The sequence below is a fragment of the Mobula hypostoma genome, chromosome 20 (genome assembly GCF_963921235.1).
Source record: "Mobula hypostoma chromosome 20, sMobHyp1.1, whole genome shotgun sequence".
Taxonomy (NCBI): Eukaryota; Metazoa; Chordata; class Chondrichthyes; order Myliobatiformes; family Myliobatidae; genus Mobula; species Mobula hypostoma.
In genome coordinates this window covers 43817830-43842181 of record NC_086116.1, presented here as the reverse complement: position 1 = coordinate 43842181, position 24352 = coordinate 43817830, and the positions used below count along the sequence as shown (strand labels likewise).

At 42.3% G+C, this 24352-nt stretch overlaps 1 protein-coding gene across 7 annotated transcripts in view; it reads left to right on the top strand.

The window, feature by feature from the left end:
• Positions 1 to 16630, top strand: part of pfkfb3 (6-phosphofructo-2-kinase/fructose-2,6-biphosphatase 3) — a 103885-nt gene extending 87255 nt beyond the window's left edge. For 2 of the 7 annotated variants that reach the window (XM_063072746.1, XM_063072745.1), the window contains exons 12-15: positions 487 to 549; positions 681 to 745; positions 5822 to 5998; positions 14686 to 16627. In XM_063072746.1, coding sequence (XP_062928816.1) covers positions 487 to 549; positions 681 to 745; positions 5822 to 5998; positions 14686 to 14745 — 365 coding nt within the window. In that variant the 3' untranslated portion in view covers positions 14746 to 16627. Of the gene's footprint in view, positions 1 to 486; positions 550 to 680; positions 746 to 5821; positions 6059 to 8116; positions 8140 to 10167; positions 10223 to 14685 lie in introns of those variants that run through there. The other 5 variants (XM_063072744.1, XM_063072742.1, XM_063072743.1 and 2 more) reach the window with 5 other exon arrangements.
• The last annotated feature ends 7722 nt before the right edge of the window (positions 16631 to 24352 follow it).

Genomic DNA, 24352 nt, shown 5'->3' with positions numbered 1-24352 from the left:
TGTACTTGTTACATTATTCTGCATTCTGTTACTGTTTTACTTTTGATCTACCTCAATGCTCTGGTGTATTGATCCGTATGAGCAACATGCAAGAGGCACTTCCCACTATCTCAGTACATGTGGTTGTAGCAAACCAATTCCAGATTAAAGATTAGCTTTGTCACACGTACATCAAAATGTAGTGAAATGCATCGTTTGTCCGAGGATGTGCTGGGAGCACAGCAAGTGTTGCCGTGCTTCTGGTGTCAACATAGCATGCGTGAAACTTGCTACCCTTATCTGTACAAATGTGGAATATGGGAGGAAACCTATACAGTCCCGGGGCGAATGTACAAGCTTCTTGCATCGGTGGGAATTGAACCTGTCTTGCTGGCACTGTGATGGTGCTATGCTAATCGATGTGCCACCGTGCCACCTTGACTTGTGAGGCATCCTAAAGTGTAAGAGTTTAGCAGTATGTTGACTATTTGATTGTTCTCATTATAGATGAGCTGCCGTACCTCAAGTGTCCTCTTCACACTGTACTCAAATTGACTCCTTTTGCATATGGTGAGTTTGGTGCTCTACAAAACATTATAACTAATGGCTTGGCACAGACTAGATGGGCTGAAGGGCCTGCTGTGCTGTATTTTTCTATGACATTTGTACTGAATCATAGGATTAATCTTCTCTTCAATTAGGTTGCAAGGTTGAGTCTATCTTTTTGAACGTGGAGGCGGTAAACACACACAGAGATCGGCCAGAGGTGAGTGTTCAATTTATTGGGTATACAACACTCCTAGCACTAGCTCCCTTTAAACCAGTTGAAGTAACAGATTAGCAAATGCTGGGTGGATTGAATATAATCTGGATTACACCAGCCTGGAGTTAAATCTAGTTCCTCTTATGCAGGTTGATGTTTGGGATGAGAATGGGGTTTAAAACTAGTTTCGCAAAACTTTTTGTGAAAAGCATCAGCTTCGTCTGCAGCTGGCTTGACTAACTTGGGTAATGCACATGTAATGCATTATGATTAACTTTGGAGAAAAGTTCGTCATTTCCTCCTGGGTGGATTATTAAGGGATAATGCTTGCTATGGCTTAGTGTCATCATTTAAAGTTCAAATTAAATTTGTCACCATACACCTGAGATTAATTTTCTTGTAGGCATTCACAGATACAAAGAAACACAATAGGATCAATGAAAAACTGCCCACAAGCAACCAAAATGCAAAAGATGACAAATTGTACAAATACAAAAAACAAACTTGAAGTTTGAGTTACTTTATTGATACCAAAGGAAATTAGTGTCACAGTAGCATAACAAGTGCACAGATATGAATATTAGAGAAGTAGAATGAAAAATGAGTTGGCTCAAGGGGTCTTAACAGGAGGGGGTATCACTTCCCTGTCTATAGATTGACTCATTATGGAGCCTAATGGCCAATGGTTAGAATGACCTCATATAGCGCTCTTTGGAGCAGTGCAGTTGTCTTAGTCTTTTGCTAAAAGTGTTTCTCTGTTCAGCCAAGCTGGCATGCAGAGGGTGTGAAACTTTGTCTGGAATTGCCAGGATTTTCTGTCGTGTCCAGAAGTTAGAGTCCTTGAAAGTGAGTCTATAGGTTGTGGAGTCAGTTTAGTGCTGAGGTGAATGAAGTTTCCACGCTAGTTCAGGAGCCTGATGGTTGAAGGGTAATAACTGTTCCTGACACTGGTGTGGGACCTAAGGCTCCTGTACCTCTGCCCAATGGCAGCAGTCAGAAGGGAGCACGACCTGAATGATGGGGGTCCTTGCTGTTTGTTCCTCTCGCCTTTCTGACTGACAGTTGGATGGGTGGTATGTTGAAGAGCCGTGGGCTGTGTACTTCATCTAGAGGGATTTTAAGGCCAGCAGTTTCCAGTGGGTGGTTTGAATTAGGTAATAGATAAGAATGGAGAGTCCTGTCACTCGTTAGTTTTCCCTTACCCAAATTAGTCTGACTTTCTCACCCCTCGGTTAGGACTTCATTCCCTAGAAGGTATATAAAATTAGGGGTTATAATTGGGTTAAATGCAGGCTTTTCTATTGAGGTTTGGTGAGATTAGAACTAGAGGTCATGGGTTAAGGGTGAAATGTTAAAGCTGCCAGTGGAAGTGGTGGATATGGCTTCGATTTCAGCACTTAAGAGGAATTTAAATAAATTATGAATGTGAAGTGTGTGGAGGGCTATGGTCCAGGTACAGTGAATGGGACTAGGCAGAATATTTTGGCATGGATTAGATGGGCTGAAGGGCCTATTTCCATGCTGTATGTTCTAGACTTTAAAAAATAAATTTCTATTAACACACAAATAATGGAAGATGTCAGCAGATCAGTCGGCATCCATGGGGGGGAATGAGCAGTTGATGTTTCAGGTGGAGACCCTTCATTGGAACTGGAAAAGAAGGGAGGCATAAGCCAGAATAATATGGGTGAAGGGAAAGGAGTTACTAGGTGGTAGGTGAGACCTGGAGAGGGTTAAAGTGGGTGTGTAGGTGCTGGGAGGTAATGGGTGGAAGAGGTAAAGGGTTGAAGGAGACAACTACTGGAGGACAATGGTTGACAGAAGAAAGTGAAGGAGAAAATTGAACAATTTCTTTTGATATTGAATTAAAATTGTCACTGGAAAGTAAGGCCATGAAAGAGGGAAGTTTAGATTAATCTTGGAATGGGTTTTTAAAAAAAAAGTCAGCACAGCATCATGGGCTGAAGGGCCTGTACTGTCCTATGTTCTTTTAAACTGTTTTGTGTTTAAAGTAGTTGATGTTTTGGGAGGTAATGTAGGATGTATGGTTACTAACAGACTAACATTGATCAGAATAAATGTTCATTTTTTTTCAGTATGTGAGTAGGATGCACACTGTTCATTTTTGAATTAATAAGAGTCCTTGTCATTAAAACTGTCACTTTTGAAAGTAATTGGCCAGAGTAGAGATCATGCTTGCGTACGAAGTCGGCTAGTTTGTTCCCAAAGGCACCCCAAAAGAATTTGCTTTTTTTTTCCCCCTCTGGAGAGTTTTTGTGTTGTTGCCTCAGTGTGTTTTGATTGCAGGCAGGTCCCAGGCAGCCTCCCTGTAGGTAAAAGTTACCAAGTATAATCTGTACTGTGCCACCAAATACACTCCATGGTTCATCTTGTCCTACCTGCTCCCCTATCTATCCTTCTATATGGGGTTTAGGCCACTCCAACAGTCTCTTTAAAGCAGTGGTCCCCAACCACCGGGCTGTGGACCGGTACCGGGCCGCAAAGCATGTGCTACTGGGCCGCGAGGAAATGATGTGAGTCAGCTGCACCTTTCCTCATTCCCTGTCATGCACTGTTGAACTTGAACATAGGGTTGCCAACTGTCCCGTATTAGCTGGGACATGCTGTATATTGGGCTAAATTGGTTTGTCCCATACAGGACCGCCCTTGTCCTGCATTTCCCCTGCTAAGGTAGAGCGTTCCTATGAAACCGTTCGTAAGCCGAAATGGCGTGAAGCGAAGAAGCAATTACCATTAATTTATATGGAAAAAAACTTTTGAGCGTTCCCAGACCCAAAAAAAACCTACCAAATCATACCAAATAACACACAAAACCGAAAATAACACTAACATATAGTAAAAGCAGGAATGATATGATAAATACACAGCCTATATAAAGTAGAAATGTATGTACAGTATAGTAGGGAAGATGAAGGCAAAACCGATTTGTGGGGGGGAGAAAGAATCAGCACATGCGCACGTCACATATGTGCACACAGTTGCCCCCGCAAGGCTTCATAGTCATCGTAGTCTTTCCTGGAGTAAAGTGTCCCGGGATTTGACTGCACATCAAGTGTGTTTTCTCCCCTCACCCTGTACAGTTGCAGGGAGACAAGACTGAAGCTGGTGGGAGGTTGGTGAACTGGAGGAAGTCAACAGGACAGGCAGCATCTGTAAAGGGAAGGTTAATTGTCATTCAACCTTGCACGTATGTAGCTAAATGAAAGTGTTCCTCTGGGGCCAAGGTGTGAAGCACATAACATATGGTCACACCTAACTTGTATAGTTATGGCTGTACATTTAGTCACAAAAAATATTAACTGAACTCTTTGAGTGGCGTGGGCTGGAGATTGGTGGTGCATGAGATATTGTATTGGAGCCACATTACTACAAGAACAAGTGCACAGCAGGTAGTTGACGCTTTGGAATGAGACCCTCCATCAGGGCTGGGTTAGTCATTATGCAGGGTCCTGCCCCAAACTTATTATCCCTTTTCCTCACTAGACGCTGCCTGACCCAAGTTCTCCCAGTATCTTAAGTTTTGTCCTGTAGAGAAACAACAATGTACATATAATCTACCTGTTTTAAGCTTAAACTTAGAGTAGATCTTGCACTTTGTGGTAGTATTATACACGTTAGTTTAATTATTGTATTGAGTTTTTAAGTTTGATTCTGGACAGTGGTTTGGCTCAGTTGTCAGCAACTATATAAAGCTGGAGTTTCCAGTTCCCATTAAGTAGGGCAGCAAATCAGACACCAAATTCTCCAGATGCTGGCAATGTTGAACATAAAAACTGAGAATAGTTTGAGTGAGCTCAGGCTTTCTTCTCTCTTCTCTCTCCCCCCCGCCCTTGGAGTTAAGGAGGATGAGAGTTGACTTGATTGAGCTGTGTAAGATGAGAGGCATGGACTGCAGTCACACTTTTTCCTAGGGCAGAAATAGCTAACACAAGGGAGCAAAGTATTGGGGTTTTTAAAAACACAAAGCATGGAATGAATTGCTGGGGAGGTGGTAGAGGCATATGCATTAGGGACTTTTAAGGAACTCTTGGGCACATGGATGAAAGAAAAATGCAACGTTATGTAGGAGGGAAGGGTTAGATTGATCTTAATGCAGTTTAAAAGGTTGGCAAAATATCGTGGGGCAAAGGGCCTGTATTGTGCTGTACTGTTCTGTGAACTCAGCAAGTTGGGCAGCATCTATGATCAGGCATAGATACTATCTGATTTGCTGACTTCCACCAGCACTTTTTGTGTTACTGAATAGTGTAGGTTGTACAATAGCTTAACATGCACTAAGAATATAGGTGAGTTGGGCATTGGGCTGTACCTGAGTGGTATTGTGTTAAAAGATTGACTCTAGTTGATCCATTCTTTGCTGCCGTAGTTGGATGAAGTCACATCACATTGAATAGAGAACACTGATCTACTTGCCCATGACGGGGTAAATGTTTTCACCAGGAAGGAATCTTTGGGAGGGGAAAACTAGAACATTTTGAAGCCCAACCAAAACTGCTAATAGAACTGATTTTTGAACTGCAGTTTGCTTTTTGGGAAAGTGCTTCCCAGTGGTTCATTCAATAACTTCGGTTATCAACCAAAGCTGTGCTCAGATGGGGGAACATTGCAGTTGGTCCAACTTGTATCCCAGTTGGAATGGAGTCTGTCAGACAAAACTAATGGCGCCAGTAGTGAATGGCTAGTGCTGAAATATTTGATTGTCAGTTTTATCCTACCAGAAAGGTTGTAAGTGACATTGGGGGAATTTTGTTGGTCACACTGAAGTTGTGATGTCTTTTTTCTTTTTTTTAAAAAAAAAACCCTCACCCCAAGAACTCCAGACTGGGCTGCATTGAGTCACCATAGAGCAGTCCATGATCTCACCTCCCTTTTGGCACTATTTATTTTATTATTGTAGTAATTTTTTTGTCTTGTACTGTACTGCTGCCGCAAATCAACAAAGTTCACGACATATGTCAGTGATGACAAACCATTTTCTGGGTTTGTTACACTTGGTTTATGAAATGCTCCTGTTGTAATTCAGCTTTTTTTTTGCATTTCTCCATTCACTCCGACCAGGACGTTGGTAAGAAGGGATCAAACCCACTCATGCGGCGTAATAGTGTAACTCCACTAGCCAGCCCAGAGCCCAACAAAAAGCCGAGGATTGAAGGCCTCGAGGACCATGTGGCCTCCTCTTCCTCATCCATGCCCGTCTCTCTGGCTTCCGAAGGGTCCACACCCCTGCCTGGACAAGTTAGTCGACTTCCGTACCATTCTGCCTGTTGCTGATCCTACCGCCACCTCAATCTGCAGGTTTTTGTGTGTGCCTTTGCATCTAGTGGTGCTATGCTCCATAATCATAACTAATCTTTCAATGGGAGTGCTGTGCTTACTGCCTTGGCAATTGCAGGGTTAATCTTGTAGTTGCATTGGCTGGAACTGTGCTTGCTTCATAGTTTATGCCCGGGGCATTCGTATGGTTAATAATTGTAATATTTTGGTAAATTCAGTTTCAAAATTTTTAACTGGCTTTGTTTTAATTAAGAATGTTCTAACAGATTTTCTGTTTGTATTAAAACAAGTCACTGTGTATTCCTATAAATAGTGCCATGTGATGTAATTTTTTGCGGTTTTTATTGCATGTTGGTGTAATTTTAACACAACTTGTTGGAAATTTGCGAATGTTGCATTTGAATTATGGAACTTAGACTTTGTGTACTGAAGCTGTCGTTTGAATCTCTACAAGCTGTATCATTGACTTAGGGGAGTTCCTGGAGGTGAGCTATGAGCCAGTGTATACAGGTTACACCCACAACAGCACCACAAGGAATGGTGGTGGTGACGGGTACATAGAACATAGGATAGTACAGGCCCTTGGGCCCACAATGGTGTGCCGACCCTTAAACCCTGCCTCCCATATAACCCCCCACCTTAAATTCCTCCATATACCTGTCTAGTAGTCTCTTAAATTTCACCAGTGTATTTGCCTCCACCACTGACTCAGGCAATGCATTCCATGCACCAACCACTCTCTGAGTGAAAAAACTTTCCTCTAATATCCCCCTTGAACTTCCCACCCCTTATCTTAAAGCCATGTCCTCTTGTATTGAGCAGTGGTGCCCTGGGGAAGAGGCGCTGGCTGTCCACTCTATCTATTCCTCTTAATATGTTGTATACTTCTATGATGTCTCCTCTCATCCTCCTCCTCTCCAAAGAGTAAAGCCCTAGCTCCTTCAATCTCTGATCATGATGCATACTCTCTAAACCAGGCAGCATCCTGGTAAATCTCCTTTGTACCCTTTCCAATGCTTCCATATCCTTCCTATAGTGAGGCGACCAGAACTGGACACAGTACTCCAAGTGTGGCCTAACCAGAGTTTTATAGAGCTGTATCATTACCTCATGACTCTTAAACTCAATCTCTCGACTTATGAAAGCTAACACCCCATAAGCTTTCTTAACTACCCTATCTACCTGTGAGGCAACTTTCAGGGATCTGTGGACATGTACCCCGAGATCCCTCTGCTCCTCCACACTACCAAGTATCCTGCCATTTACTTTGTACTCTGCCTTAGAGTTTGTCCTTCCAAAGTGTACCACCTCATACTTCTCCGAGTTGAACTCCATCTGCCACTTCTCAGCCCGCTTCTGCATCCTGTCAATGTCTCTCTGCAATCTTCGACAATCCTCTACACTATCTACAACACCATCAACCTTTGTGTCATCTGCAAACTTGCCAACCCACCCTTCTACCCCCACGTCCAGGTCGTTAATAAAAATCACGAAAAGTAGAGGTCCCAAAACAGATCCTTGTGGGACACCACTAGTCACAACCCCCCAATCCGAATGTACTCCCTCCACCACTACCCTCTGGTTTCTGAGTAGGGCTATCATTTTGTCAAAGTAAGAGTGCACTGTTCTGGGGGGTCATTTGCCACAAATTGGTCTTGAATGTAGGAGCAGCCAGAGGCTGACATTGGGGGATATCCTTGTGTATTGACTTCAATCTGTATCTGATGTGATCCACCTTTTTGGAAGGTGGAAGAGGAGGGGTGGCTGGTTAATGCTTTATTTCAAAGTACGCATTGCCTGCATTTCCTAGTCTTGAGTACTGGTCTTTAGAAAGTCAAGTTTAATCAGTCTACGGTGAAATATTACTGATTTCACTTTTAAAAACTTTAAGAAGCAAAACCATTTTGAGTGACACCTCAGACTAGTCTGCTTTTCCATTATGCTAATAGCAAGCTGCTTAATGCCTGTAGCAGGTAGATCCAGAGAGAAATGCACCACATTTTGGTTGAGCTGTCTTGCTTTGCTTTTTAAATTAAATTTTGTTCTCATTTCTTTTACACCTCCACTTTTTATCTCCAGCTTTTAATACGAAAGGCTTATCTGTAAGTATTTCTCTTTTCTCTCTAAGTGTCAGTGCTACTAATTATGGGTCTGACTGTCTTACTGCTTGTAAATACTTTCGGAGATGGGAAGTACATTTTGGATCACACCTCATTGGCAAGTTTGCTTTTGGAATGATATTCCTTGCTGCTATTTCAATTCATTTTTGAGCAGGTTTAAGGCACGCTTCATTAGTTACAATGGGTAATGAATCTCAGCAGGTAGTCAAAACTGCCAGCTTGTCACCAGCACTAGCCTACCACCATCAAGGACATGTATATAGAAGGATACCAGGAAAAAGGTCAGCAATATCATGAAGGATCCAACCACTCTGCTCATGGATTGCTTGTCCCACCCTCATCAGGGAGGAGTCTATGTAGCATCTATGCCAGGACCAACTCACTCAACAGCTACTTTCCCCAAGCAGTAAGGCTGATCAACACCTCCACCTCCTCACTCACCCCCCCCCCCGACATGGCACGACCACCACTACTTTATCATTTCCTGCAAGTCACCTTATATACAGATACTACGTGCGTAGTGTCACTTTATGTACTAAAATCAATATTTATATAAGCCACCTTCTGTCTGTGTATTCAGGGTATTTTTATTGTTTTCTTTATCTTGCTGTTTTTTGTGCTGCATCAGATCCAGAGTAACAGGTGTTTTGTTCCCCTTTACACTTGCATACTGGAAATGACATTAAACAATCTTGACGCTTAATTTCTAATGCTTTGAAAAAAGTGTTTTGCCATGTCACATTTATTTCAGTGAGGGTGAATGACATTGTCTAATTTTTCTAACCCACACTGCAGTTTGCAAGCTTTTCTTTAAGAAACTGATCTGAGATGGATTGGAGCTAACGTGGGATGGAGCTAACTAACTTTAAACTTTTGAAATTGCTTAGGTTGCTTTAAAAAGGAAGCTGAGCGCTGAAATAAGTTGGTAGAAGTTTAGAAAAGCAGACTTGGGTGATGTGCATAGTGTCTTCATCAAACTTTATAAGAGCTTCAGAATGGTACTCTTTTTTTAAAAACTGGAACAACCAATGTTTCCATATAATATATGAAATGCAATTGGATTGTTTAATTCCATACAGTGTAAAGTTATCAACCACTCAATCAAATTCTTAATTTGTAGCCCTACCCCATTTAAATTTAAATCTTTTTTTCTAATATGTGTATAAAATATATCAAATTTGTTCCTCAGTCATCTGCTTTTTGTCCATCGAGGCATAGCTTTAAAATTTTGATTGGGCGAATGAATCACTGCTTGTCTTCAGTTAAAATTGCATTTTTTTTAATGAGCATTTCTTTCTACTGCATTTCCAGGATCTTTTTGGGGAAGTGGAGGTGGTAGTGGGGAAATGAAAGTCTTACTTTTGTTAGTCTGGAAGTTTTCCACTTCAGTCAGAAGGTTCTGGGTTTGAATCCTTGCGTTGGTACTTGAGCAAATGGAGTGTTGGGAGTTCAAACAATACTGCACAGAGGTGCTGTGCTAATAAACCAGGGTCCTTCAATTTTTCTTCCATCCATTTAAAATTTTGAAGAGCTATCCCTGATCACTTGACCAGTTACCATCACAGCAGCAGGAGTTTGCTATGCAAATTTACAAAATGCACTGAAGTTACTCCATGCGGAGTTTCTAATCGACTGCAAGAAACTGTCCTGAGTTGTAGAAAATAGAGACAGAAGTCCTTTGAAAACTGCTTACTAATATCATGTGCTCTAGCCTGAGACTGTCCTTCCAGTCACCCTGCCTTTTGTAACCTTTTCTAATGGAGAGTAGATGGTTGAGATGCAAACTAAGTGTGATGGTCTTCGGATCTCAAATAGAAAATACTACTTAACATGTCAGACTTTTTAAATTTTCTGTTCACTTTGACCTTTTATCTAGCATTGTGCCCAGAATGGTCCTTGTATGTAACTGCATTTCACACTGCTTCAGATCATCACTTAGTTTTCTGATTAGTTACAACTCAGATTGGCTGATTTCCAGATAAGGGCTGAGATGCATGTTGACTTTTATAGATTTACCCTGATGTTTTAACAATTGGATCGGTCCCTGGATGTGAATGGCCAACTTTACATGACTTCAGTCTTTTGTTGTTGGGCCCTAAAGGCTAACTTGCAGGTTGAGTTGATGGTAAGGAAGGCAAATGCATTATTACCCTTCATTTTGCAAAATGTAATGCTGAGGCATAAAGACATTGGTCAGACTGCACTTGGAGTATTGTGAGCAGTTTTGAGCCCTTGTCTGAGAATGTGCTGGTTTTGGAGTGTCCAGAGGAGGTTCATGAATGATCCTGGGAATCCGTTGATGTATGTGAAGTGCTTAATGGCTCAGGGCCTCTATTTGCCATTTAGAAGAATGTGGGGGCGATCTCACTGAAACCCATCAGATATTGAAAGGCCTAGATAAGAGTGGGTATGGAGAGGATGTTTCCTATAGTGGGGGAGTCTGGGACCTGAGGGCACAGCCTCAAAATACAAGGACATCCCTTTAGAACAGATGAGGAGGAACTTCATGAGCCATGGTTTTTGGAATTCCAATGCACAGATGGCTGTGGAGGCCAAGTCTTTGGTTTAATTTAAAGCCTAAGTTGGTAGGTTTTTGATTAGTGGGGAGAAGATAGAATGGGGTTGAGAGGGGAAAATGAATGGTGGAGCAAACTTGATGGGCCCAATGACCTAATTCTGCTCCTATGCTTTGTGGTCTAACTGAACTTCTGAGAGCTGTATGTTCAATTGCATGCTGACACTTATTTCTGATTTTAAAAGATCTCCCTCTCTTCTCTCTACCCACCTCACAATTTCTGCATGCAGACGAACTATATTTCATTATCTCAAAATTTTATCCTTGCTAATCCTTCAAAGGTAATGAGTTTAATCCCTGCTGTCCACACACTCGGTTGCTATAGCGATCTAGCTCTCACTTCAAGGTCGGGTTACTTGAAAATGAAATCCTTCACTGGAAGATGTTTCATTTTTTTTGCATTGTAGGGACCAATAGAGGCGCTGCTATCAAGCCAGCTAAGCCATGCTGATTATGCTATGCTCATGATACAATGGGTTGTGTTACGTGCGTGTCTTTGGATCTGAATGTACATAGAACATTGAGCAGTACAGGCCCGTCAGCCCATGTTCTAATTTTTTTTATTCAGCTCTAAGGTCAATCTAACCTTCGCTCCAATGTTGTCCTCCAGTTTTCTATCTTCCATGTGCCTATCTAAGAGTCCCTAATGTAACTGCTGCCACACCCCTGGCAGGGCATTCCATGCACCCACCACTGTGTATATTTTGAAAGAAAAATGTTCCTGATATCCCCCCCACATTTTCTTCCAATCACCTTAAAATTATGCACTTGATATTAGCAGTTTCCTGGCTATTGTATACTCAGAAGAAGGAAATGCCAGACAGCGGAGTCACCCAGAGGCTAATCTCTTTATAGTACTGACCATCAGCTGACTCACTATTGACTTTCATAAACCATTGTCCTTGTCTCTAGTTATTGAAGCTGTCTTGCTATCTGACTACTCCTGTGGAGTTAGTCTGAATCGTAAACCCCACACCATTAATAGTTGTGATTAAGGGCTAGCTATATTTATCAGATGTACATCAAAACACAGTAAATGTGTTTGCATCAGGGAGCAATGCAGTCTGAGAATATGCTTGTGGCAGCCTACTAGTGTCGCCACGGTTCAGGTGCAAACATACCATGCCCATGACGTGGTGTTTAGGGTTAACCTGAACTCTAACTTGTGCACCTTTGGATTGGTGAAGGAAACCAGAGCATTTGGAGGACACTCATGTAGTCACAGAAAGATGTATTGATTCCTTACAGCAACAGGAATTAAACCAGAGTTGCTAGAGCTCTAAAGCATTACTCTAACTGCTGTGCTATTGGGGAGTATTTCTTCTACAAATGCATTTCCCTTGGCCAGCTTCTGATAGAAATACCCACCGTTGGAGTTTTAACTTCACACTTAAGGTCCACTTTGAGTAAAGAAGCTTTGATGTAATATTAGTCCTGATGAAGGGTCTTGGACAGAAACATCAATTGTTTAATTGTTTATTTCTCTCTCCCCCCCCCCAATAAATGCTGGCTTACTTGCTGAGTTCCTCCAGCATTTTGTGTGCTGCTTTGTGATCTTCAGGGCCATAGATCCCAAGCTGGGATCTTTGACCAACATGATGACTGAATGTTATCTCTTGTGTTGCACGTTCTCTCTCATTCATAGACTCTGTCTTTAAGGGAAAGGAATTGTGTTGTAATAGTGCCATATTGACACTTTCAAGGTTCGTACTTGAATCACATGGTTATCAAGTCTTGGCAATGCCGTTTCTAGTAATGGGCAGAATTTGTATCCTCTGAGATAGCATATTTGCTCAGATCTGCAGGTGATACTTTTTGGCTGATAGCAGACATGATGAGACTGATTTCTGTTCAACAGTCCTGAGTGAAGAGGTGTGATTCATTAGATGTAAATTAGTGAGTTGGTGTGAGGGTTTTAATTTTAGATTTAGCAGTACAGAATGGTAACAGGCCTTTCTGGCCCAAATGAGGCTGTGCCTCAGTTTCATGTGACCAGTTAACCTACTAACCTGCATGTCTTTGGAATGTGGAAGGAAATTGGAGCACCCAGATAAAACCCACACGGTCATGGGGAGAATGTACAAACTCTTTGCGGAGAGGTAGAATTGAACCCTGGTTGTTTGTGCTGCAAACAGTAAATGCTATGCTACAATGCTGCCCTAATTAATGCCATTTTATAAATGGGCAGAATGCAGCATTTTTTTGGCTCATGCAGATGCTATGGGACTTTGATTTTTTTAATATATATTTAGCAGCCCTGTGAGTGAAGAGGTGTTCCAACAAATGTAAATAGTGAGTTGGTGTGAAGGTTAATGTAACCAATCTCTTGCTGACATTTGTTCTGCTGTTGATTCGGGATTTTTTTTTGTCTGTACCTATCACTGGAATGTGAACTGCACTGCAAACTCCCCATGCAGGAAGTTAGAGGTGGAACATAGCTAAATGCAAGTGGGTGGTGTTTGTTGTAAAGGTGATGCAGGTCTGCTGACATCAGTGGATGTGTATTTGAGGCTGTGTAGAGTGAGTGGGTGCTGTATTGTGCATCTAGAATAAGTAAATGATGGTCCATTCCTGTGGAGGGTGGAGTGATTAATTAAGCATCTAGATATGTACAAGATAAGGCATGGATCAAGTGGACAGCCAGAGATGTTGTCCCAAGGGGAAAATGGCTAAAACAAGTGGCCTAATTTTAAGATGATTGGTGGAAAATGTAGGGGGAGTGTCAGAAGTAAGTTTTTTTTTATTATTAGTGGTGAGTGCTTGGAATGCCCTGTGAGGATGGTGGTAGAGGTAGATACATTAGGGACATTAAAAAAAAACTCTTAAAAACACATATGAACATTAGAAAACTGGAGGGCTGTGAAGGAGTGAAATGTTAGATCTTGGAGCAAGTTAAAAGGTCAGCACATCGTGGGCCCAGTGGCCTGTACTGTTCAAGGTTCTACACATATTTCAGTTCCATTGTGGTTTCTAGGATAATTTAGAATTAAATCTAGAAGTAAAAGCTGGTGGCATTAATTCTAACATTGAAACCACCCAGATGCCTTGAAAGCTCATTTGGTTGAAGAATGGAATCAGTCAACATTATCTGATCTAGATGGCTGGTTGATTCATGACTTTGGAAGGCAGTAGGAATGAGTAATAAATGAAGTCAAAAGACTGGTAACGTGAGTATTACTAAACTTGAAGGTTGTGAGAAAGGATGTTTAGCATTGTTGTCCTTCATCAGTTAAGTCATTGTGTATAGGATTTGGGACATTATGTTGCAGTTGTACAAGTTGTTGGTGAGGCCCCACTTGGAGTAGTATGTACAGTTTTGGTACCGTATTATTGGAAAGTAGAGGAAGGATATTAGGATGTCAGGACTGGAGGGGTTGAGTTGTATGGAGAGGGCCTTTTTTTTTGGAGTGTATGAGAGTGAGGGGTTGCCTTAGTGGTTTAAAATTTTGAGTTTAATTTTACGGTTGTTAAAAGTAGAAAGCAACGGGTTCCCCAGGACAAGCAAAACTAGAGATTTGGGTTTCTTAAGTCTTTCCCCTCACCCCAAGGGGCAACTTGACAGGGTGTTGAGTGTATGGAGCAAGCTGGCTGTGGAAGAGGATAGGTTGGGTATTTCAGAAACACTTGAATAGGTACTATTCAAGGAGGGCCAGGATTGAAGGGATATAGACAGAATGCAAGAAATTGTGACTAGCTGGGTGGTCAGTGTGGACTCAGTGTATGTGTGCTGGGTTGCTGTGACTCTGACTGTTACTCTGTGATTAAGTTGAGTGACTGTCCCATTGCTCATGGGATTAATCTGCTCTTTTTGAATACTAATGCAACAAATATGCTTCATTTCAATAGCTGCCTAGTTGGCTTGCATGCATGCAGCTTTCTATGCATTTTATTGTTTATTTTGGATACAAACAAAATGCTTGTGTTTCAATCCCAATGTCCTCTTGTACCCACAGAATGTAAGTGAGATGCCAAGACCTTCTGAAGCTGTGGTGACCCTCTCTGTCCAAGACTGAAACGCTTGTTTGCTTTTGGAGGTTGCATATTGCTTTAAAACCAAGCCCCTATTGTCAAGAGACACTGGATTCCTTGCTCTGGATATCAGCTGCTTGGATGCATTGGAGAAGAATTGTGGATTTAACCTGAGAACTTCGACCACTCTAACACTCACTGAATGTCTTGCTACTGTAATAATGTGCAAGTGCTTTTACTGAACAAAAGTTGTTCTTCTGGTTGTAAATAGCTAGGACATCTCGTTGGAGGGATATATTGAATTGTGTATACATAATGTAAATAGATACAGGAGGGTTTGACTCTATTTTCCTGTTTATCATGAAATGTACAGTCTTGCGTGCAGGAACACTTCTGTTCCTGAAATATTCACTACAATACCATGGAGGCCAGTTTAACTTCAGAATGCTGAAGGTCTGGGCATACAGCTAGTTAAAAGAATTATGCACATATTTATGGGAAAAGCAGGGGTTGCCATGTGACCAATTCCGTTTTTGCTTTGTAATTTCCTTATTTTTTGTGTGAAATATTGATGTTAATTGTTACAAAATGGCTCCAGGCAAGACAGAACCTGGAACCATTGGGAGTATGTGACTGAACACTGATGTGTTGATGTAAAAGTTTACACATACCAGCCTTGGCAGAGATTGGGGATGTGAAACACCTATATGTAAATAGACTTTGGCTTTCTTGGAAAGTTCTCATTCTAGAATAATGAAAGTGAAGGTGTTGTTTCAATGACTGAAAAGGAACTAAGATCTGAGCAAGTGGAGGGGGCAATGATTTTTTTCTCCAAGCATATCTGAACTAAACTCTGGCTGTATAATCTGGCAAAAACTTGCACCTATTGCCTGCTGTCACCTGGTAATGAAAAAATGTATGAGCTTGATATTCATGTTTTCCCCCATTACCACCTTGGCACAAGACGTAGGGTTAATAAACTTTCCTGTTACTCAGCTGGGCTGCGCTGAGATTCGGCAAACCCGGAGGCTGATGCTATCCAAACACATGTTCCCTCACTACCAAGAGGGTCCTAACCAAATGTCATAGGATGGCAGAGACCGGTTATGTGGATGTGTGTAGTCTGTCAAGTGATAGTGCAATTATTGCAGAGCACCAGAGGAGTCTAGCATTACCAAAGGATGCAGTTTCCACCCTCTTGTCACTGTGCTGAACTCATTTTTCATTAACTCCGACTGTTTCATTAGCTGACAAGGGCATGGTGTGACCACTGCCTAGTGTGTTTATCTTGCACAGGAGGAGTTTAGCAGTATTGAAGTGATTGAGGGTTTTGAGAGGGTGTAGGGTGGGAGATGAAAATGCACTTGAGCTAAAGCCTACTGGAGCTCTTTCTGACAAACCACCAGCATGCTATTTATGGTTCATTCCTTCCGTGATAGAAGCATTGTTGCACACTTTTTATTTATCTGTGTTTTTGAGTTGGGGATGTGGGCAGGAAGAGTTTGGATCAGGGAGGGGTTGGTTCTGAAACTCTTACATTAATTCAATTGAGTGCAGCTTTAGTGTATCCTGGGATTAGTATTCACTGAAGTGTCTACAGCAATGTACTCATTCCAGTCCAATGGTGTCATTATTTGGATGAGTGGATAAGAGTGGAAAGTTGGTATGATATTTTTAGTTAATTCTGTTAAGTTTTATGTATTTTGTTGTACTCTGTCCTAACCAAATTTATTTAAGTTTCAGAATACAAGGGAACATTTCCCTCTTAACAGCTTGGCATGTTGCACCTACTGTGTATGTGATTTTTTTTTTCCTTGTGAGGAAGTCAGCTAGGTAACATCATAGTAAACGCAGGGTACACAGTTTCTGAACATGCAGAATTTTGCATTTGCTGGACCAATAATAAAATAAGTTTAATGAAAGCAGTTTCATGTTTCTTTGGTGCAGAGGGGGTTTCTTTGCAACCGTTTACTAGTGATTTTGATTGCAATGTGCTCAACTCTGAATGTTATTTAAGGACAGCAGGGCTTAGAAACCATAGAAAAACTACAGCACAGAAACAGGCCTTTTGGCCCTTATTGGTTGTGCCGAACTATTTCCTGCCTAGTCCCACTGACCTGCACACAGACCATATCCCTCCATACACCTCCCATCCATGTATCTGTCCAATTTATTCTTAAATGTTAAAAAAGAACCTGCATTTACCACCTCGTCTGGCAGCTCATTCCATACTCCCACCACACTGTGTGTGAAGAAACCCCCCCCATGTTTCCTTTAAACTTTTTCCCCTTCACCCTTAACCCATGTCTTTTTTTTTTCTCCCCTTGCCTCAGTGGAAAAAGCCTGCTTGCATTCACTCTATCTATATCCATCATAATTTTATATACCTCTATCAAATCTCCTCTCATTCTTCTACGCTCCAGGTAATAAAGTCCTAACCTATTCAACCTTTCTCTGTAACTGAGTTTCTCAAGTCCCGGCAACATCCTTGTAAACCTTCTCTGCATTCTTTCAACCTTATTAATATTCTTCCTGTAATTTGGTGACCTAAACTGAATACACTACGCCAGATTCGGCCTCACCAATGCCTTAAACTCAATACTTTGATTAATAAAGGCCAATGTACCAAAAGATCTCTTTACGACCCTATCTACCTGTAATGCCACTTTTAGGGAATTTTGTATCTGTATTCCCAGATCCCACTGTTCCACTGCACTCCTCAGTGCCTTACCATTTACCCTGTATGTTCTACCTTGGTTTGTCCTTCCAATGTGCAATACCTCACACTTGTCTGTATTAAACTCCATCTGCCATTTTTCAGCCCCTTTTTCCAGCTGGTTCAAGTCCCTTTGCAGGCTCTGAAAACCTTCCTCACTGTCCACTACACCTCCAATCTTTGTATCATCAGCAAATTTGCTGATCCAATTTACCACATTATCATCCAGATCATTGATATAGATGACAAATAACAATGGACCCAGCACTGATCCCTGTGGCACACCACTAGTCACAGGCCTCCACTCAGAGAAGCAATTCTCTACTACCACTCTTTGGCTTCTTCTATTGAGCCAATGTCCAATCCAATTTACCACCTCTCCATGTATACCTAGCAACTGAATTTTCCTAACTAACCTCCCATGTGGGACCTTGTCAAAGGCCGTACTGACGTCCATGTAGACAACATCCACTGCCTTCCCTTCATCCACTTTCCTGGTAACCTCGAAAAACTCCAACAGATTGGTCAAACATGACCTACCATGCCCAAAGCCATGTTGACTCTCCCTAATAAGTCCCTGTCTATCCAAATGCTTGTAGATTCTGTCTCTTAGTACTCCAATAATTTACCCACTACCGATGTCAAATTTACCGGCCTATAATTTCCTGGATTACTTTTTGATCCTTTTTAAAACAATGGAACAACATGAGCTACTCTCCAATCCTCTGGCACCTCACCCATAGACACTGATATTTTAAATATATTTGTCAGGGCCCCTGCAATTTCAACACTAGTCTCCTTCAAGGTCTGAGGTATACCCTGTCAGGTCCTGTGGATTTATCCACTTTAATTTGCCTCAAGATAGCAAGCACCTCCTCCTTTTCAATCTGTATAGTTTCCATGATCTCACTACTTGTTTCCCTTAATTCCATAGACTTCATGCCAGTTTCCTTAGTAAATACAAATGCAAAATAAAACCCATTTAAGATCTCCCCCATTTCTTTTGGTTCTGCACATAGCTGACCACTCTGATCTTCAAGAGGACCAATTTTATCCCTTACAATCCTTTTACTCTTAATATACCTGTAAAAACTCTTTGGATTATCCTTCGCTTTGGCTTGTTGCTATTTGATCTGCAATTTCCCATGCTGGGTTTGTGGTTGCGGAGACAATTGTGCTCCCTGTCGAGGTACAGCTCAACCAACCGACCCTCTGCCTGAGCCTCGAGCACATATGGAAGCTGGCAATCGGAACCTGGTTTAACATAACTGGCATATATCGTGAAACTTGTGGCAGCAGTACAGTGCAATACATAACAAATTTAAAATATGAAATGTATATAAAAATAAAATTTAAGTACATAGTGTAAAAAAAAAGGTACAGGTAGTGTTCATGGGTTAATTGTTCATTCAGAAATCTGATGGCAGAGATGAAGAAACTTCCTAAAATGTTGAGTGCATACATCTTCAGGTTCCTGTACCACAACCTTGATTTCAGCAATGAGAAGTTGGGTGATGGGGGTCTGTAATTATGCTGCTGCTGCTGCCTTCTAAAGGTGTCCTTGATACAGTACTGCGGAGGCTAGTGCCCATGATGGAGCTGGCTGAGTTAGCAACTTTCTGCAGCATTTTCCTGATCCTGTGTGGTAGCCCCTCCATACTAGTGACGGAACCAGTTAGAATACTCTTCATGATGCTTTTGTTGAAATTTGCTAGTCTGTGGTAACATCCCACATCCCCTCAAACTCCTAATGAAACGTATTCCTGGAGCTGTATTGAGGAAATGTTGAGCAACGTTTGTATCCGGTATTCCCAGTCTGGCTGCCTCTATCAAAGAAATCCAATGCATACTGTGGGGGGGGGGGGAGGTGGGGGCTGCTGCATTGAGCACCTTCACTCTGCTACAAAGGGCAGGATCTCCTTTATGCCACCCATTTCAATTTGATTTCCCATTCTGACATGTCTTTCACAATGAAGCCATACAGTTCTCAAGTTAGAGGAGCTACACATTTTCCATTGGGGTAGCCTACAATCTGATTGCATGTACATGGATTTCACCAACCTCCCTTTTCCCCCCATTCACCATTCTGGTTCCTCTTCTTTCTCTCTTCCTCACATGTACTTCACGTCCTTCTGGTTTCCCACCCTCCCTCCCTTTCTCCCATGGTCCACTCCTATTAGATTCTTCCTTCAGCACTTTACCTCTTCCACCTATTCCCCTCACACCCAGCTTCTTACTTCATTTGCGTCTCGCCTATCACTTGCCAGCTTGTACTCCAACTGTCCCCCCCCCCCACCCGCACCCTCCTAAGCCCCTTCCTTTCCAGTTCTGATGAAGGGTCTCAGCCCAAAATATTGACTCTTTATTCTCCTTCATAGATGCAGCCTGACCCGCTGGATTCTTCCAGCATTTTGTGTGTTCCCCAAGACTTCTAGAATCTGGGGGGGGGGGGGGGAATCATTAAGGAAATCTGGCTTTGTTGGACTTTCAAATGCAACATCAGACATGCATTCTTTGCTCTCACATTCCTCCTTCACCTCTGCACCTTTTGGCATGTCACCAAAGACTCCAGCAAGTTTCTACTGATGTTCCACGGAGGGCATTCTAACTGGTTGTGCCACCATCTGGTGTGGAGGGGATCGCTGTACAGGCTTAGTAAAAAGCTGCAGGGGGTTGTAAACTTGGATAGCTCCATCATGGACACTAAATGCCCCACCACTGAGGACATCTTCAAAAGGCAATGCTTCTAAAAGGTGGCATCCAGCCTTGGGAATCCCCACCCCACAGACGTGTGCTCTTATTGCTGCCATTAGGGAGAAGGTGTGGGAACTTGAAGATGTGCTCAGTGTCTTAGAAAGGGCTTCTTCCTCTCTGCCATCTGGTTTCTGAACAGCCCATAAACACCACCTGTTTTTGCTCACCTTTCGCACTAATATAATTTTATAATATATTTCTTGTAACTTGTAGTATTTTATGCATTGTAGTGTACTGCTGCTGCAAAACAAATTTCACTCAGTGAATAAAAAGGTCTGATTTTATGCTAACTATGCGCATTGTTCCATCATCCAAATATCTGCCTGTCTTCAATAGACAATTGAACCTCTTGGTTGAAGAGTTCCAACAGTCTACCACTTTGGATGAAAAATTCCTTCTCTCAGAACCAAATTGGTTGACCCCTTCCTTTCAATCTGTGTCTCTTCTCTCTCTCGCGTGCGCTCTCCCCGCACCCCCCCCCCCCACAAATTCCAGCCATCCGGTATTGGTTCAGTTTAATCCCTGTATCTACTTTTATTTTTTTATTTATTGAGATACCGCACAGAGTAGGCCCTTGTGGCCCTTTGAGCTGTGGTCAGCGGCCCCCAATTTAACCCTAGCCTAATCATGGGACAATTTGCAATGAGCAGCCAGTACGTCTGTGGACTGTGGGAGGAAATCGGAGCACCTGGAGGAAACCCACGTTGGTCGCAGGGAGAACAGGCAAACTCCTAACAGACAGCAGTGGGAAATGAACTGCAGTTGCTGGCACCGCAAAGCATTGTGTGAGCCTCTACTCTAACATGTCGTCCTGTGTGAAGTTTTTAATACTTCGGGAAGTCACATTTCATTCTTTAACTAGAGCATATAATCTGCGTCTGCTTAATCTTTTCACCATCTGATGATTGGATCTGGTGAGCATTGGATGGAATACAGCAACTGCAAATTTATCACTCTATGTGGTGACTACAAGATATATTTTATTTTTATTTGGTTAGAGATAGTGTGGAGCCCTTTGAGCCAGTAATCCCACAGCTCTAATTAATCTAACCTAATCAGGGGACAATTTACAATGACCAATGAACCTACCTGGTACATCTTTGGGCTGGGGGAGGAAACCCATGCATTCCACGGGGAGGACATCCAAAGACTCCTTATAGATCAGCACAGGAATTTAACTCTAAGCCCTGAGCTTTAGAAGTATCACACTAATCAGAGTTAGAACACTTGCTTGGCCCATTGCATTTGCTCTGCCATTCTATCATGGCTGTTATTTTTTTTTAACCCTATTCTCCTATGATCACCCTTACCAATCAAGAACCCCTCAATCTCACCCAATGTCTTGACCTCCTCAGCTGTCTGGGGAAACAATTCCACGAATTCACCACCCTCTGGCTAAAGAAATCCCTACCTATCTCAGTTCTAAAGGGACAACTCTTTATACTGAGGCTGTGCCATTGCATCCTAGAATTGAAACAACCTCTCCACGGCCACTTTATGCCAATTAGTTTCAATGAGACTTACACCCCCCTCTCCTGAACGCACATCCACACCCACCTTGCCTGGATGGAGTTCAGAGACATCAAACACTCCTTGTGCATTAAGCCTTTTTCTTGCAATTATTCTTATGAACCCTTAATCTGGACCCTCTCCAAGACCAGCACTTGGACATAGGACCCAATATTACTTGTAATATTCCAGATTCACTTGTGGTCTTGCCAGCAGTTTTTAAGGAGTAGATCAGCTTTATTCATCACAAGTACACTGAAATATGGTGAAATGTGTCATTTTGTATCAGATCAAATCAGGATTGTGCTGGGTGCCAACATAGAGTGCCTACAGGTCACTAAACCTAATTGTACGTCTTTGGAATGTGGAGCATTCCATGGGAACCCATGTGGCGACGGGGAGAACATACAAACTCCTTACAGGCAGCAGCAGGAATTGAACCCCAGTCTTACAGCTGGAGCTGTAAAGGAATTTCCCCTATTGCTACGTTACTCAGCTGCAATATAATGTCCCAACAATTACTGTACTCAAAGCCCTGATGCAGGTGGTGTGTGCCAAACACCTTCACTTCCTTGTCTCGTTGTTTCACCACTTTCAGGGATCTGTGCCTCCAGGGTAAACTCCTTGAAGCATTAGCCAACTGTGTCCTATGTTCTACTCAATGAACAATCGACTTCTTTGTAAGAGTTCAGAACACCTGACAGACAAGTTATGGAAAATGGACAACTTCTAGTAAAAGTGTTCCAGTTGACTCTGGGCCTGTGTCTTAGCAACAGTAATCATTGGCGTGTGATTTCAATTTGCTTACTGGTTTAGTTGATTGATGAAGGCAGGTCACCTGCTGATCTGACCTTGGTTAAGTATATTGAACTAATGCTTCATGTCAGGACTGTTTAAGTAAGTACGGAGTATTGTAGAACTGAAAGTCATTGAGTATATTGCCTTCAAGGTTACACTATTTTATAGTTTCACTCTGTTTTCAGAACCCTGATCTGCTTTACTATCATTAATATATGTCGTGAAATGTATTGATTAGCGGCAACAGTACAGTGCAAGACATAAAAAATACTTTTAAGTTAGGATAATAAATAAATAGTGCTAAAGAGGAATAGTGAGGTAGCGTTCATGAGTTTACAGACTGTTCAGAAATTTGATGGTGGAGAGGAAGAAGCTGCTTTGAAACGTTGAGTGCGTGTCTTCAGACTCCTGTACCTTCTCCCTGGTGGTAGCGATGAGAAGCCAGCGTGTCCCCAATGGTGAAGATCCTTAATTGTCGAGGCCTCCTCTGGAGGCATTGTCTTTTAAAGATGTTCTTGAAGATGGGGAGGGTTATACCTGTGACAGAACTGGCTGAGTTTACAACCCTCTGTACATTTCAGTTTTTCCTTCATTATTGTGTGGTTGATACATCTGGTTATTTTTGAAATAATAAGAAATCCTTATATGAGGTGTCAATTGATGGGATCTCTGACATTGCAGAACTCCTTTTGGTCCCAGTTTGAGCTTGTGCCCTGGTCTTGTGCCGTGACCCCGCTTCAAAGTGGGTTGTTCCCGGAGGCTGTGCATTTTCTGCACAGCATGACTCCACAGAATTTGGGGATGGAAGGCAGATTAACCTCCTCAGGCTAAGAAGTGAGACATTAATGAATGGCTCCTTATTTCATCTGCAGTAAAGTGAGGGAGAGTGAGAGCTGCATTTCTGTAGCGCCTCTCTATGACCGTTGCAATCAGTGAAGTTCACCCAAAGTTTGGCCACTGCCACAGTGTGCGAAAACCAACAGCCAATGTGTGCATAGCAGGATCCCACAAACTGCGGTCTGGTCCTGACTGGGTAATTATTGAGGGAAGCTGAGTATTCTGCTCACACTGACATGTCTGTCCATGGCCTCTATGCACCTTAAAGTGATGTCCTCTGGTACTAGCCATTTCGTCCCCAGGGGAAAGGCGCTGGCCGTCCACTCCATCTCTGCCTCTTATTACCTTATTCATGGGACTCCTCACCAATACTTCACTTGCTTAACTTTGTTCACTGCCCAAGGTCAAATTGATTCACTCTTTCACTCAATCGACTGCTGTCTGCTGCTTTGTAGTGATGTTGACATTCGGTTCCTAATTTTATAATTCATGCACTCCCATCTTTTCCAAACCAGCATCAAAACTTAATGCTTCTGCTTTTCCCAGGTGACTGTCTATCAACTGAAAAATGCATTTCAGCAGCTATAGTTATGTGTGTGATTCATTCTTGTCTGCTAAACCTGTTCAAGAGTCTCTCAGTCAATAATTTAATCCTAACTAACTCTATCCTGTCTTCAAAGAAGCACAGTGATAGTTTTAAAGCAAAACACAGTTCATTGAGAATATTCAGATTCAATAAATTATCACAAGTACATGGAAACATACAGTGAAATGCATTGTTTGTATTTATGACCAACACAAAGCAAGGATGTGCTGGGGGCAGCCAGCAAATGTTGACACACATTCTGACACCAACACAGTACGCCCACCTCATTCAACAGAACAAAGCCGTGACAACAACAACGTGACAACAGCAGGAAATCAAGCCCCTTTTCTCCCACTCCCTTCCACACGCAGACAGGCCTCCAACTCCAGGACAAGGCCGCTTCCGGGCCTTCAGCCTCACAGTCATTGGGCCTCTGACTCACAGGCTCGCA